The sequence below is a fragment of the Mustela nivalis genome (assembly GCF_964662115.1).
Source record: "Mustela nivalis genome assembly, chromosome: 7".
Lineage (NCBI taxonomy): Eukaryota > Metazoa > Chordata > Mammalia > Carnivora > Mustelidae > Mustela > Mustela nivalis.
Window position 1 is genome coordinate 30127696 of NC_139026.1, and position 16477 is coordinate 30144172.

The 16477-nt window shown below is 39.8% G+C and overlaps 1 protein-coding gene across 3 annotated transcripts in view; it reads left to right on the forward strand.

Moving 5' to 3' along the window:
* Positions 1-16477, forward strand: part of KITLG (KIT ligand) — a 91487-nt gene that overhangs the window by 27328 nt on the left and 47682 nt on the right. For all 3 annotated transcript variants that reach the window (XR_014313818.1, XM_082738865.1, XM_082738864.1), the window contains exon 2: positions 7201-7314. Coding sequence is in view for 2 of the 3 variants with exons in the window: in XM_082738865.1 (XP_082594991.1) it covers positions 7201-7314 (114 nt within the window). In the remaining variant the exon portion in view is untranslated. The remainder of the gene's footprint in view (positions 1-7200; positions 7315-16477) is intronic.

The window sequence follows — 16477 nt, forward strand, 5'->3', positions numbered from 1 at the left end:
ACTATCTGCCACTGTTCAAACCTCCCTGAAAAAGATCTACTCTGTCTGTCATTCACAATGGAGTATGAATGTTTGCCACTTCTTCCCGCTACCAAAACCGTTTCTGTTGTATGGCTTAGTTCTAGCAACACAACCAGACGTCTTATTCTTTTTCTTTTTTTATCATGTGAATAATGTAAAGGCAATTTTTAGCAATGAAAGAGTTATCGGAATTGTGTGTGATGTGGGGAGTATGTGGGGGACACTTTTGACGCATGCCTCTAAATAAAAAAAAAAAAAATCGAGAACTGCCGACAATAAGATTAGTTTGGTGTGTCTGTGCAATGAAAGGTTATCGTGAAATGAGAGGTTATCACACAACGAGCGTGACCTAGAGAGAAAAGTTGTACGATGTTAAAACAAAGTAGCCAGAGAAAAATGTCATAGGCAGAAGCAGAGAATGTTAGAGGGGGGAAGAAAAAAACAGTGAGATGATTGCCCAAACTGAAAAGATACATTTTAGAGCAGAAGTCACAAACACAGGGACATTTTGCTTCAGCATTCTATCTCCGATAGGGTGTGTGCGCGCACACACACCCCCACATTTAGGCACCCGTGTACCCTTGTTGGAGTTTCCAGAAATTAGAGAAAGAGGAAGAGGGAGAAAACAAAGATAAATATTTTGGTGATACATGGTAATTACCTCCGTTAATTGGAAGTCATTTGTTAACTGAAGCTAAACACAGTTGAGAACTAAGAAATAAATTGAAAAAGGTTCTGAATCCAAAATCCGTGCAAAATACCCGTGTACTAAAGAGCATCCTCTTTGTTCCTGGAAGATTGACTCTATAAAGTCCTTTTCCCTCCTTTATTCAGTCTGAAAAGTCCTTGTTTCCCTGGTTTCCTAGCCTATCCCAAACCCATAAACCACACAACAAATAATCGCACAGCTCCTATGACTTGAAAACTTTTCATTTGATCTTCACCATTGCTGCATGAAGTGGGTAAGGCAAAAATTATTCTCATTCTCATCTTTTAAGACTGATAAAACAGAGTCCTCGAAGGATTAATTGGCTTCTTTGAGGTCCCACGGTAAGGGGCTCAGGTTTTCTGGATCCACGTTCTGCTCTCTGCCATCACACAACCGGTTTTCAAAAGCATGTGGTTTTTTTTCTTCCTTTTTTTTTTTTTTTTTTTTCCCTGCCCTTGGAAACCTTTGTTCAAATAAAATCTTACCCAGAAGCATGAACAAATAAAACAGAAAAAAAAAGCCAAGCTGCTTTGCTTAAAGCGGGGTTGGGGGCCCAGAATACTGACATGGGCAGTTTATTTTCCTTACTAGGAAAGCTTGGACATCGCAATACTATACCATTCATCCATTAATTCATTCAAAAGTTTCTTGAACTCTGATTTTTCTATTGCTGCTATAACAAATTGCCACAAACTTAGTGACTTATAGAACAATACAGATTTATTATGTTACAGTTTTGGAGATTCAGAAATGCAAAGTTGGCAGGCCTAGTGAGCTAAAATCAGGGTGTCCGTGGGACCATATACCTCCCTGAAGGCTCTCAGGTAGACTTTGATCCTTGCCTTTTTCAGCTTCTAGAAGCCACTGGCATTCCTGGACTCCTGCTCCCTTCCCGGGAATGGCAAGTTAATGATGTCGCCGTTTGCCCTTCTTCGTTTATTCCATTTCTCTAGCCAGAACTGGAACAGGTTCTGTTTGTAAGGAGCCATAAGATTCTTTTGAGCCCAGGGAGTCTGGGGTAGTTTCTCCACCTCACGGTCCTTCGCCAAATCCCATCTGTAAAGTCCATTCTGTCATATAAGGAAAAAATCCTCAAGTTCCAAGAATTAGGGTGTGGCCATCTTTTTGCCATTACTGTGCCTATGGGACTGAGCCCCCCATGGGCCATGTGTTGTGTGTTGCCGTTGAGACTACAGGAAGCTAGAAATAGGCATACTAACAGTGAAATATGTTGCAAGGAATGAGCTGACACCCTGGGGAGAAACGGGTAACGTGAGAAGCCGACAAAAAATAAAATTTTAAAATAGTCGTCTTTCAAACAAATACAGTACTTTGGAGCTACTTAGAGGAAGCTGGTCACAACCACATACCTGGAATGCTTTCTTCCCCCACCACCTTTATTGAGGTATGACTGACAAAAATCATATGTATTTAAGGTGTACAATATGATGTTTGAGGCAAGTGTACATCACAAACTATCCCCTTACAGTGACCCTTTCTTTCTGTGTGTGGTGAGAACACTTGAGGCCTACTCACAGCATATTTCAAATGTATAATACAGTCTTATTAACTATAGTGTTGTGCATGAAGTCTGCAGAACTTACTCATCTTGTAACTGAAATTTTGTACCCTTTGATCTAGATCTTGCCCGGCCTTTGGTAACTCCCACTCTTAATTCTACTCTGTTACCATGAATTTGACTTTTTTTTTTTTCCTTTTATTTCTTTTCTTTTCTTTTTCCTTTCCTTTTTTATATTCCACATGTGAGATCATACAATATGTTAACATCTGGCTTATCTTATTTCATGTAGTCTTTTTTATATCATGAACCTGAATCATCAAAAAAGTAGGGTTTAATACTTCTACCCACTGTTTCAGAAATAAAGGAAATGTGCATCCTATATATTAGAAAAAATGTCTGTAATTAATACAGAATAATACTGAAAGATTACTTTCCAATATGAAGAAGTAAGTTCTGCATTTCAGCCCTCTCTCCTCTCACGAGAGTACTGATGAGGGACATTACTCCCATGATGGTTCCTCTGTTCTAATGTTTAGTTACGGCAGAGCGAATTGTTGAATTTTACAAAAGGTGAATATCCCATACTACTAGCTAGGTATATATGAAAATAAATTACAAATCTATTTAACAGCTTTAAAATAAAGTGGTTTAGGAAATATAAGTTTGTCAGAGATGTGTGAGTGTACGAACAGATTTAATTTTAGCACTGGCCAAACATTCCTATAAAAATGAGCAGATTATTTTGCAATTATTAAGTCTGTATTAGGATATTTTTTAAAACTGTGATGGACATATATTAAAAATTATGGTAACCTGAGAAATGTAGAATATTCTGCTATGGCATGGATTATGAAATATACTTGCCTCCATACGCTTGGCATCTAAAAATTTTTTGAAGTTTTAGAGCTTTGCTATTTGTAGTCCTGACCAGTGATCTGAGCTTTGTGGGAATGCTGTGATAGTATGGGGTGGTAAAGAGGACAGGATTTAGAATTGGAAAGACCTGGTTTTTTGTTTGTTTTTTGGTTTTATTTAGAAGTCCCCAAATCTCTCTGTAGCTCAATTTCTTCACCTTTAAAACTAGCATTTATGAATAAAATCTTAAGAAAAAAATCTTTTAAAGGGCACCTGGATGGCTCAGCCAGTTAAGCAACTGCCTTCACCTTAGGTCATGAACTTGGGGTCCTGGGATGGAGCCCACATTGGGCTCCCCGCTTAATGAGGAGTCGGCTTCTCTCTCAACCCTTCCACCTGCTCATGATCTCTGTCATTCTCTTTCTAATAAATAAATAAAATCTTCAAAAAAAAATTTTTTTAATGCAATAAGGATATATGAAACTTAGATATACAAAATGTTTGGTACATAATAAATGTCCAGTAAATGGTAGCTGTTCTTCACTGTGTTGTTGAAACAACCCCAGTGTCTGCACTCACACTTTTAGACATCCTGTCTGATAGTACTGATGTACTATACAGGCTCTTATTTAAAGCTGAGCCCTGTGATTGACAGCTAGATCTCACCCCTTCTTGCCTTTGCAGGAACATTGCTCAAGCAGTTGCCTCCCGTCTGGCCCACGTTGCCAGTTGCACTGTCATCCACAGAGGCATACGGACAGCCTGGTCTGCTTACAGAGAAGCTCCCCTCCCCCCGCCCCCGTCCTTGCCAATCACTATCCCACTTTTTTTTTTTTTATTCATTTGTTTATTTGCTCTCCTTTGAAGGACAACTCTTTAAAAGAGCTGTCACATTCACAGTTTCTAATTACTCTCTTATGTTCTCTTAAACCCACTCCAGATAGCCTTTTTCCCATAACTACTTCAGCAAAAATGTTCCTGTTACTGTCACCAGTGAGCTGTCTTCTGCCAAATCTAGGGGTCAGTTCTCCGTTCTCCTCTTACTTGACCTATTACGAGTATTTGACATTGTTGGACCTCCTCCCCCAGGTAATTTTTCTTTTTTTTAAACTTGGCTTCCTCCTATTCCTTTGGCTTCTCTCTCAAGCTCGCCAGCTCTTTTGTGAGTTCTAAATCTTTTGCCAGACCTCTTCCAGTTAGAGCACCATAGGACTCAATTCTTTGTTCTTTGTTCTGTTGGTCCTCACTCCCTGGAGTGAGGCTCATCCTGGGCTCATCCACTCTTTTGAATGATGAATAAATTCCATTTATACATCCAAGGCTATCATTTATATATCTAGCCCCAACTTCCCTTCTAAATCCAGATTCAAATATCCTGACCTAGTATCCTCCCTCAGGTATCGCAAAGACATTTCAAATTTAGCACACTCAAAATTCAGCTCCTGATCTTCCCTCCAGGCCTTCTCTGCCCTCAGCCTTCCTCATACCAGTTGATGGCAACACCATCCTTCCATTTGTTGAAGCCCAAATCCTTGGAGTCATCTTTGATTCCTTCAAGTCACACTCCAGCTCTCAGGAAATCTTAGTGGTTGAGCCTGTAGGAGGTATCCAGAATCTAACGACTTCTGGTCAGTGCATTGCTACAACCCTTTCTTGCTTGGATTATAACAGGAGCCCCTAACTGGACTGTTTCTACCTATTGCTACCCTACAGCAATCACCACAGCAATCAAAGTGATTTTTTTTTTTATTTGAGAAAGAGACAGAGATAACAACAGAGAGCACAAGTGGGAAGACAGGGAGAAGCAGGCTCCCATTGATCAGGGAGCCCAACGTGGGGCTTGATCCCAGGACTCTAGGATCATGATCTGAGCCGAAGGCAGATATTTAAACCAACTGAGTCAACCAGGTGTCCCCAGAGATTTTTTTTTTTTTAACAGTTATAGGTTCACAGCAAAATTGAGGGGAAAGTACAGAGGTTTCCCCCTTGCTCCCTGCCCCTACACAGGGCCAGAGTGGAGTATTTGTTACAGCTGATACATCTACATGGATACGTCTTAATCATCCAAAGTCCATAGTTTGCACTAGGAATTGCCCTTAGTACTGTACATTCTGTGAGTTTGGACAGGGGGATAATGACATACCTACCATTTTACAGAGTATTTTCACTGCCCTAAAAACCCTGTGTTCCACCTATTCATCCCTCCCCCTACAGCCTCTGGCAGCCACTGATCTTTTTGCTATTTTGACAGTTTTGCCTTTTCCAGTAAGTCGTAATAGTTGGAATTGTAGCATGTGTAGCCTTTTTGGATTGGCTTCTTTCACTTAATAAAAATATGCCTTGAAATTTCCTCCATGTCTTTCCATGGTTTGATAGCTCGTTTCTTTTAGTGCTGAGTAATATTCCATTGTCCAATATACCACGGTTTATTTATCCACCTATCAAAGAACATCCTGGTTTCTTCCAAGAAATCATTTGCACACAATTTAATCTTCATTTCATTCCAAGGGAGACATTGCTATGAAGAGCGTGACCCCCAGTACTGAAAGGAGCTTTAACCAAACTTTAACGGGATTACTGCCAAACTAGGAGAACACATTGGTAAAACAATGAAAGGGTTTGAGTTTTGTTTACAAGCCGCTGTTACCTATGTAGGGAGCATGTAGTCTCAGAAATCTCAGTAAATGGCAATCATCATTTGGTCTGGTGTAATATCTAGTTAGCGTGCAGATATTAGTGGAAAATAATCCCATTTTTAAAAAAATACATGGCAGCTGTGTAAATAGGAAGGATTTCTAGCCATGCGCCGATGGACTTTGTGTAACTTTAAGATGCCGTAAGTGCATGTTAACTCATAAAAGAACTCTCCATTTTAGGGTATCTTCACATCTTCATGCCTCTGCTCATGCTGTTTGTCTTCCTGGAATGCTTATCCTTTCCTTGTCAACTCTTGCAGACTCCTTGTCCTCCAGAAGCCAGCCAGAGTCACATTTTCTCTCTAGCTTTTCTTGGCACGGTCTTCCTGCCAAGGGTTCTCCTCGCTAAGGTTAATGGATTAATTGCTTCTGCCTTTGTGTTCCCAAAGCATTTGTCACAGAGCGTGCACATTATTTATGTACCTGCCTCTGAGTTACAAGGGCACCTTCATCACCTTTGTCTCTCTAGTGACTGGCACAGTCTCTGTCTCGTAATATCTGCTCAATAAAACGGATTTGAATTTGAAACATTAGACTGTTTTTTTACCATCATCACTGATGCATCCAGCAAATATTTATTAAGAACTTTTAATATGCAAGGTGCTATGTTACGGGCTACCAAGGTACTAAAAAAAGAGAACTGGATGACTGATTTCTTAAAAACCTCAACTATAGTATAATAAGAAAAAATAAGTCCTGAATAAAAGTAACTATAAACATGGTTGCGTTATTTTCAAGGAGAGGCATGTGTAAGTGCACATGTATGTGTGTGAGGACCTCACAATAGGGCTCAAGAATGTCTTCCTATTTGCTAAGAAAAATGTTTCCCCCTAGTAAATGGCTAAAAAGCTATGATTAAAAACAATGATTCCTTTGATGTCTCATAAATGAGGTTAAGTCCTGTCCTAGATCTAAAAATATATCTCTCTTCCTCACTTTGGTGTACTGTCCTACACTATTAGAATTAAAGCACTGCTCAGGTTTGCTGCTACTTGCCAAAGAGTCTACACTTAAAGTATAGAAAGTCTCTTTTGGTGCCTTGAGGTATGAATTTTATACATTCCTAGTTTTTAGAAAACACCTCAAGTGGTAGATCTTTTACATGTGGCTGCACGTTCCTTCCTAATTGCCATTAGGAAATTGGCTCTAGAAAGCTTCTGACAAAAACGAACAGTAATGTCATAGAAATGAAAAATCCAAACCACATTTTAACTGGCAGTTTTTTAAAATTTGGTGAGCAGACTTCAATTACTCAGCATTGAATTGTATATAAGCCAGTAGCATTTCTTTTTTTTTAAGGTAGATGGGCTTTTCCACTGTAAGGTATAAGATGTAATAGCTTGAGTGATTATAGCTGTTAACTGGTCATCACCAGCAATCTTTCTGTTTTCATCTAGACTTGGATTATCACTTGCATTTATCTTCAACTACTCCTATTTAATCCTCTGGTGAAAACTAAAGGGATCTGCAGGAACCGTGTGACTGATGATGTAAAAGACGTTACAAAATTGGTAAGTAAGGAATGCTTTAAATAGCTGTGTTTTGTTTTGTTTTTCTTCCATTTTTTTGAAAGAGGTTTCATACTTTTTTTTTGTCCCAACTTAGTATTTTTCCAAGACAAAGAAAGAAATCAGTGAGTTCTTCTAAAGGGTGTATAGAGAGGAGGCAGGGAGATATTTATGATCAAGGAGAATCTATTGGTAACATTGGTACCTCACTGCGGTGACTTTGTTTCTTGTTTTTTTCGTCTCTGTCACAGGCAGTGTAGGACACTGGAGAGTTTTCTGTGTGCTGCTGTGGCATACCACCTTGTTCCCCATTATCTCTTGAGTGGGTTTCTCAGTGTCTTATTTCCCTTCCATATGCCCTCCTTCTCTTCTCTAACAAGCCTAACAGAAAAGACCTGAAATGGCCAATCTCCCCCTTCAACAGCATGAAGACCCCATGACATGTAGGTGGGTATGTGCTCCCTCTGGGAACATAGCTGGAGGAGTGATTTGTTACCCAAATGTTGAACAGACTCCTCTTCCACATTTGTCTTGTTGGAGCTCATCTTTCAGCAAAAGCCATTTTACGCTGGTGCCCCTTGGTTACAACTAGCTTCATGCCATGTTTCTCTTAAAATGCATACCATGGCATGAGAGAGAGAATACAGCATCTGGAATGCATTCCTCCCAGCTCTCCTGATCTAGGGGAGATTTTACATGCCCATTGAGCTACTAGGTGTGATTTCAGGGTGAGCACACTTGGTGAAGCATTTTTGTTAAGTGCCCAGTTCAAAGCAACCAAGCGGCATTCTGTTACTTGAAAATTGTCTCGAGCACAGAGATGATACAAACATAGGGAAGAAATAAAGGTCGTGATATGGACAAAAGAAAGAAAATTGTATTTGTTGAGATATTTGTCTTCCCTACTCTTGATCTATATTTCCTGGTTTATGTTTTATTTGGGGCTTATAGCCAAACTTCAAAACAGAAGTTTAATTCTGTGATCCAAATCTTTTTGACTTAGCCTCAATGCAGTTAGAAACAGACACATAAACCACAGACTTGCACGCAATTTAGGTGGATTCCTTAGAAGGATGCCCAGAGGATCCAAGTTTAAAAAGTATTCTGTGATGCAGTATTCTGTGATGAAGATCTACCAGCACATTTTATTTGAGGGGCTGGTGACCGAAGCAAAGCAACATTTGCCTGCTATATGCCCTGCTAGGTCTTAGGTAGCAAATGAGGAAAGTTTTTTGTTTCTTAAAGATTTTATTTACTTATTTAAGAGAGAAGCAAGTATAAGCACAGGGAGGGAGAGAATCTCAAGCAGACTCCGCACTAAGCACAGACTCCACACTAAGCCCCAAGGTCGGGCTCCATATCAAAACCCTGAGATCATGACCTGAGCTATAACCAAGAGCCGGACGCTCAACCAACTGAGCCACCCAGGCACTCCTGCTTTATTTTGTCTTCAAAGACTGCAGAGCATGGACCTCTCCCTCAAGTTGCTTATTAATCTGTGACCCAAGAAACTATACTGCAAAGAAAATATGGGACATCTGGGTAGCTTAGTCAGTTAAGCACCTGCCTTCAGCTCAGGTCATGATCCCAGGGTTGTGGGATCAAGCCCCACGTTGGGCTCCCAGCTCGGCGGGGAACCTGTTTCTCTCGCTTCCCCCAGTTTCTGCTTTCTCTCTCTCTCAAATAAGTAAGTAAATAAATAATAAAAAGAGAAAATATATGCTCATATTATCATTTTTATATTGGTAAAAAGTTGTTCACTAAATGTTTGTTCAGTGAAGGAAGACCTGATGTGCTTTACCGTGGTAAGCATTATGGTCCCCTGTGGTGCTTATTAAAATTAAAGGTATCTGGGCTGCCCTCTAAGAAGCTAATACAATGACAGGTCTGAGAAAGGGCTCCAGGCATCTACATTTTAAAGACATTTCTGAAAGGATATTTAAGAGCTACTGCTCTAGGTGGTCTGTTGGGTCTCCAAAATTTGGAGACATAAGTGTCTTGATTCTAATTTAGTCTCAGTTCTTATTTTGACTAGCTTTATCTATGTTACATAAATTTATAGGGATCTCAGATTAGTGTGAGTCTCAAAAATATGCTTAAAGTAGTTCACAATGGGGAAATTACAGCTCTCATGGGTCTGTGGGTATAACTGTGGAACTGAGGATGATCGATGGAGATACGCAGTTACCATAGGGAGCAGATGTCAAGTACATCGGCAACGAACTATAGTTGGAAGATGGTGGTATACTTGACCATAGGCCCAGCATATCCAAAATTAACACGGTATTTAAGAAAAATTACTTATATGTATATTAGTTGCTAAGTGTTTAAGGAAAACTACTTAATGAGCATTACTTCCTGTGAAATGTCAAACCAGTATTTTCAAGAGGCATAAGTAGATATTACAAGCACCTTCCAAGATTTCCATCCTTGTCTTTGACCATCTGTTTATTCTCAGTCTGTTACCTGTCTACGGATACAATGAAAAATGGCAAGAACTATTACAGAGAAAGAGCAGCCTGGGATATTCATTAATCTTGACATGAAAGGATAAATCCTCACCCGAAGGGCAAATGTGAAATCATTAGACTGAGAAAAAGAGGGTTTTTACCTCCCTTCCAGCAACTGACTCGGGAAAATTTTTTAATTTCAAGAGAACAAGATTTCAAGATCTAGTAAACACACAAATCAAGAGATCAAGATTTTAAGATCTAGTAAACACACTAATTTCAAGAGCTGAACTAGTACAATTAGTGTGTTTACTTTGGATTATTGAAAAAAAATCAAGTTAATAAAAAATATAACTCACCAGGGGTGACTGGGTGCCTCAGTCAGTTGGACGTTCGACTCTTCGTTTCTGCTCAGGTCTTGGTCTCAGAGTTGTGAGACTGAGCCCCGTGTTGGGCTCCACACTGGGTGCAAAATCTGTTTAAGAGTCTCCCTCCCTCTCTCTCTGCCTCCTGCTCCCTCCCCCCAAAAATAGGACTCAGCTGACTTCTAATTGAATAAAGACCTACATAATTTGCAGCCCGTATTTCATAGAGTAGGAAATAGGAGAATAATCCCTGACCTCAAAATGTTCATAATCTAGGGGCACCTGGGTGGCTCAGTGGGTTAAGCCTCTACTTTCGGCTCGGGTCATGATCTTGGGGTCCTGGGATTGAGCCCCGCTTTGGGCTCTCTGCTCTGTGGGGAACTGCTTCCCCCTCTCTCTCTGCCTGTCTCTCTGCCTACTTGTGATCTCTCTCTCTCTCTGTCAAATAAATAGTTAAAATCTTTTTAAAAAATGTTCATAATCTAGTTTGGGAGATAAGTCATTTCCATAAAAATATAAAAGCATATCACTAATACCACAATACATGATACGTGGATGCCATTTAAAAAATTTCATGTAGGATCAACCTGTGCCGATAAATTGGTTAAGGAATGGATTTTGGAATTTGGTAGACCTGAATTTAAATCCCAGCTTTTTGACCTTAAATAACTACCTTTCTGAATCTCAATTTCTACATCCCAATTTTGTCTTAGAGAATAAATAAAAGAATGTATATATGATGTTTCTTATCACAGTTATTGTTATATAACTTCTTTGGGCCTCAGTTTCCTTATCAGTATTAAGATTAATAGTACATCATAGAGTGATTGTAAGGATTGAATCAGTGTAACAGTGTTAGGAACACAGCAAGTGCCTGCTACATATTAGCTGTTAGTAGTGGTAGAAGTGGTGTTGTAGGATCAGAGGATCCTGGAGCTGAAAAGAAATTTAGAGACAATCTGGAAAAACTATTTTTTTAAAAAAATAGGGGTGCCTGGATGGCTCAGTTGGTTAAGCGACTGCCTTCAGCTCAGGTCATGATCCCAGAGTCCAGGGATCGAGTCCTGCCTCAGGCTCCCAGCACCATGGGGAGTCTACTTCTCCCTCTGACCTTCTCCTCTCTCATGCTCTCTCTCACCCTATCAAATAAAGAAATAAAATCTTTTTAAAAAAGGGAAAAAAAAACAAAACTGAGGGATGCCTGTGTGGCCCAGTGGGTTAAGCCTCTGCCTCTGGCGCAGGACGTGATCCTAGGGTCCTGGGATCCAGTCCTGCATTGGGCTCCTTGCCCAGCGGGCAGCCTGCTTCTCCTTCTTCCTGCCACTCCCCCTGCTTGTGCTCTCTTCCCTCTCTCAGACAAATAAATAAAACCTTTAAAAAGTTAATAAATAAGGAAACTGAGACCCAGGAATGGTGAAGCCCAGCTCCAGGTCCCGTTACCAGCGCAGTGCCTTCTATGACAGTAGTTTTCAGACTGGCTCCTGGAGCTCACACAGCCATTCAGCCTTCATTTGTGTCTCTGGATTTCCAAATAAGACTTGATGTGGAAAAAAGAATCAGCTGAAAAAATGTTGGAAGTCACTGCTATCAACCACCATGTGTAGGGTATCATTTGAGAATCATTCGTTTGGAGTTTTAGGGTACTTACTGAAAGTACAGCTGTCAGGGCTCCCTCCCACTGCAGAAATTCGGACTCTCAGCTTGTGAAGGTGAGGTGTTTCCAGCTAGCGTCCTGGGTGGTAGGGATCTGCATGTAAGTGTCAGGACTGCTTAGGCAATCATACCTCTAATGTGGGGATTTTTTCGTTTGGGGTAGGGGGGAACAGAACAAAAACAAAACAAAATTGTGTTCTCATCCTTAGCCTAAATTCATTAATCTAATTCAGTGATGTGAGTGACTTCTGAGTTCCACAGATACAGAGAAGCACGGCCTCTCTCTAAAGTACCATGGGACAATTCTATCATGATACTTTGTCAATGCGAATCTTCTAGAATAATTCAGTAATGCCCTGACTCAGGGAGGTTACATAGAATAAGAGGGGTTTGCTTTATACGCATAACGTTGGTACATTCTGTTTGAGAGAAACAAAGTAGGTTGCCTACCTTTCTTACCTTGTGCGCCCAGTAATCTCTTTGACTGAAATCCTTTCTTTGCAGTCTCTACCAGTTCCTTCTCTCTATTAAGTGTCAGCTGGTACTGTGCCCAGAGACCTGAAGTCTGTTTGCTTGGGGTGATTCTCATGTCACAGAAGTACATGATTTATGACCTTACTGTCATTTTTTGGTTGTTGTTCTTTTAATTTCTTCTTGGACACTTTGTGCTGCCTCTACAGTCCCCATGGTTTTCATTTGAAATCTCTCCGGCATGTTTGTTCAGCATAATAGTTCCATTTATTTATAGAACATTTTGCTTTGTTTCTAAAAGATGTTGTAAGACTTGTTTTAAATGGCAAACTCAGACCTACCTAAGGAAAGGGTCAAGGATCTGGGAAGCGATGAAACAAACTTTAAAATTTGTGGTCTGTGGGACAACGAGGCTGCAGACTTAACGGTTGTGTTACAGAAGGAGGCATCCAGTTATTGAAATAGTTCAAACTGGTTTTTCCTTTTGTTCTTTGTACGGATGCCTTCATTTGTAATCATAGTTTTCTTTCATTTGGGGGAATTTAATTAAAGGTGACTATGTTACTTTTTAAAAACCTTTTTTGTTTTAAGGATCTATTGAGTAATTATTTTTCTTCCTCAAAATGTTTAAGGCAGGTTGCTACCCCAGCCCCGTTTTCGAAAGGTGGAATTACTCTGTCGTTTCCAGGCCAGTCTCCAAATCAGAACAGAATTAAAACTCAGGCATTCATGGTTTCCCTGGTCTTCTGATAGGCACTTATTTTAACACATGACTATTAGAGTTGAGCATAATGGGAGGTAGAGAAATACTGCAAATAAGTTTCACTCTGGACAGTTTTGAATAATTTCTGATTTTTATTCTTCTTCAAGAACCGTATTTTTCAAATAGAATTACCACAGCATTAAAAATGAAGTTTCCGAGTCTCAGTGTTTCCATTTCTAGATGAATTCTGAGCTTTTCTAAGCATATCTTCTCTTTAAAAAGCAGAAATCTCAAAAAAAAATAAAAATAAAAAAATAAAAATAAAAAACAGAAATCTCAGGGGCACCTGGGTGGCTCAGTTGGATAAGGGGCTGTCTTTGGCTCAGATCATGATCCCAGGACCCCGTGTCAGGCTCCCTCCTCTGTGGGGAGTCTGCTTCTCCCCCTGCCTCTCCTCCTTGCTTCTATGCTCTCTCTCTGTCTCTGTCTCTCTCTCTCTCTCAAATAAATAAATAAAATTTTAAGAAATCTTTTAGTAAAAAAAAATTAAATAAAATAAAATAAAAGCAGAAATCTCAAAAGCACCTGGGTGGCTCAGTCAGTTAAGCCTCTGACGCTGGATTTCATCTCAGGTCATGATCTCATGGTCATGAGAGCAAGTCCTTCCAGCTGGCTCCGCCCTCCACAGATTCTTTCTCTCCCCTTCTCTCCCTTACTCCATTTCCGTGCTCTCTCTCTATCTCTCTCAATATATCTTAAAAAAAAAAAAAAAAGATAAAATAGAAGTAGAGATCTCTTGGGGTGCCTGAGTGGCTCATTTGGTTAAGCATTCAACTCTTGATTTCAGCTCAGGTCATGATCTCAGTCTTGAGATTGAGCCCTGAGTCAGGCTCCGAGCTGAGCATAGAGCCTGCTTAAGGTTCTCTCTTTCTCCCTTCCCTCAGCGCTTCCCCCCACTTGTGCCCGCATTCTCTCTCTCTCAAAAATAAACTAAATAAAAGCAGAGGTTGCTCACAGTTTTGGGGGGTTAGGTTTCCCTTTTCTATTTTGGACCTTTGAAGAATAATGGTTTGCCAGTTGGATAGTTTTTAAAGTTTATTTTTATTAGTTGGCTACACTTAGCATTTTAATTTCTTCTCCTGCAGTTAGTAGAACTTACCTTTCATATTTGAAAGTAAATTTTGAACTTGTAGGGTTCAAAGAAAGGACAGAAGTGTATCGGAAATAATATTTGTAAAAACTGACAAATGTCCTATTATATTACCAGATGTGGGCGTCTTAATTTTTTTTTTAAGATTTTATTTATTTATTGGACAGAGATCACAAGTAGGCAAAGAGACAGGCAGAGAGAGATGAGGAAGCAGGCTCCCTGCTGAGCAGAAAGCTCAATTCAGGGCTCCATCCCGGGACCTTGGGATCATGACTTGAGCTGAAGGCAGAGGCTTTAAACCACTGAGCCACCCAGGTGCCCGGGAGTCTTAATTCTTCCTTTATAGGATGAATCACTTAGGTACCATGGCTCCTGCTCCTTGACTTTTTAGAGCAGTAGTTACTGTGTGAGTATCTAGGAACCATGTAAAGCATTTTATTTAGATTCTGTCCTTTAATCATTACAAACCTAGGAGGTAATTATTTTTACCTCTGGTTTATTGATTAAGAAGCTGAGACCTAGTGATAAGTAACCTGACCATCCTTACCTGGAAAGAGGAAACTGAGTGGAGAAGTTCACACCCATAGCTACCCGTCTTTGGAACACACGAACCTAGCTCATAATTTATAATATCTTAATTTAAGATTTAAATGTCAACTGCAGTTTAAGAATTACCATTGTAGGAATTTTATTCCCTAGGTAGTAGTCATCTTATGATTAAGAAGTGATCATATTGTAGATGTTCTTTTAACCTGCTTTTAATGTTTTATTATTATTTCTGGAGGGAGATGAGTCCTTTATTTAGGTATTTTTCACTAAGAAAAGACTCAGAAAAGTCTTGTAAAATTGTCATCTTAATTTTTTTTTTTTAAATCTCTGTGTTATCAAAAAACAAACACCTTTGGGGCACCTGGGTGGCTCAGTGGGTTAAGCCGCTGCCTTCGGCTCAGGTCATGATCTCGGGGTCCTGGGATCGAGTCCCGCATCGGGCTCTCTGCTCGGCAGGGAGCCTGCTTCCCTCTCTCTCTCTCTCTGCCTGCCTCTCCATCTACTTGTGATTTCTCTCTGTCAAATAAATAAATAAAAAATCTTTAAAAAAAAAAAAAAACACCTTTGAGAACTAAAGACAGTTGTCTTGTTGCGTTGCATTGTTAGTATCAACAGAGGATGACTTAGAAGGAAAGCTAAAAAAGCAAAAAGCTTTTTCCTGAGTTATTTCTGAAAACCAGCATTACGCTAAGCGGCTATACATGGGTGAGGTGGGATATTTAAATATAAGCATAGATACTCTTCCCCTCTCGCCCCCCAAAGCAGTGATTCTTAAGCTTATCTGGGTCTGATGAGACTCTGGAAACTGTGGACTCTTTCCTCAGAGACGTGCACTTAGGCACAACGTCTTATGTAGAGTACCAAGGGAATCAGGAGTTACTGCTACTGTATTTTGATTTTTCCCTTGCACTGAGGAGAAACAACTGAGACAAGGAAGGGTCTCAGCAAAGATGTCCAAGAAGTCACTGCCTGCATGAGATTTAGAGACCTCAATGACATTTGAACCACATGATCCAAAGATTTTAGATTAGTGATCTAGAGAAGTCATTAAGTGTTCTCACTTTGAGTTTTTTTCTTCTGAGTCCAAATACCTTTAGGACCTGGTATGTAGCCAGTATCTGTTTGGTGTCAAAAGACTTTTTCTTGGCTGAGTTTTCAGCATTTCTGCATGCTTTTCTCTTATGTGTTTGCTTTTGTTTTTGTGCTTCCCAGTGTCACCGAGTATGATCTATCCTAAAGCTACCCAGTGGGGCCCATCTAGTAGAATGAGCCCATCATAAAGTGACTTGTTTTTGCAGTTTTATGCATTTTACAGTCTAGCATAGTATTGACATCTTCATACACCAAACCATAAAAGCTCATTGGGATAATTTGGCTTTTGGCAAAATTCACCATCAATTAACTTCCTTTTTGTTTTTTTGTTTGTTTGTTTGTTTTTTGACCTGAACTTATTTTACCAGAATGGATTTGTTTTTAAAATCTATAGTTTTGATTAGTCATCCATTTAACCCTCCCAATAGGCTACTTCCCTCAAATCTAAACCTCATTTCTGGTTATTTTGGCTTCCAGTTTCTAGATAAATATTTCATTCATGTTCAGCACTTTTCTAATGGTCTTCTAAACTGTTCCTGGGCTCTGTTCTGTCTTTGGTCCAATCCATACCTTCCAGAAGGTCTTCCTGAATTTACTGTCCTGATCCCTCTGTGTTCAGTATAGCACCACTACTTCCAGGATAAAGGTAGAGCAGACTACTTTTTTAGTAATTACCCAGTTCACTCCCTTTATTTTACAGACAAGTGTAAAAGTTCATCAGAGAGGAAATGAG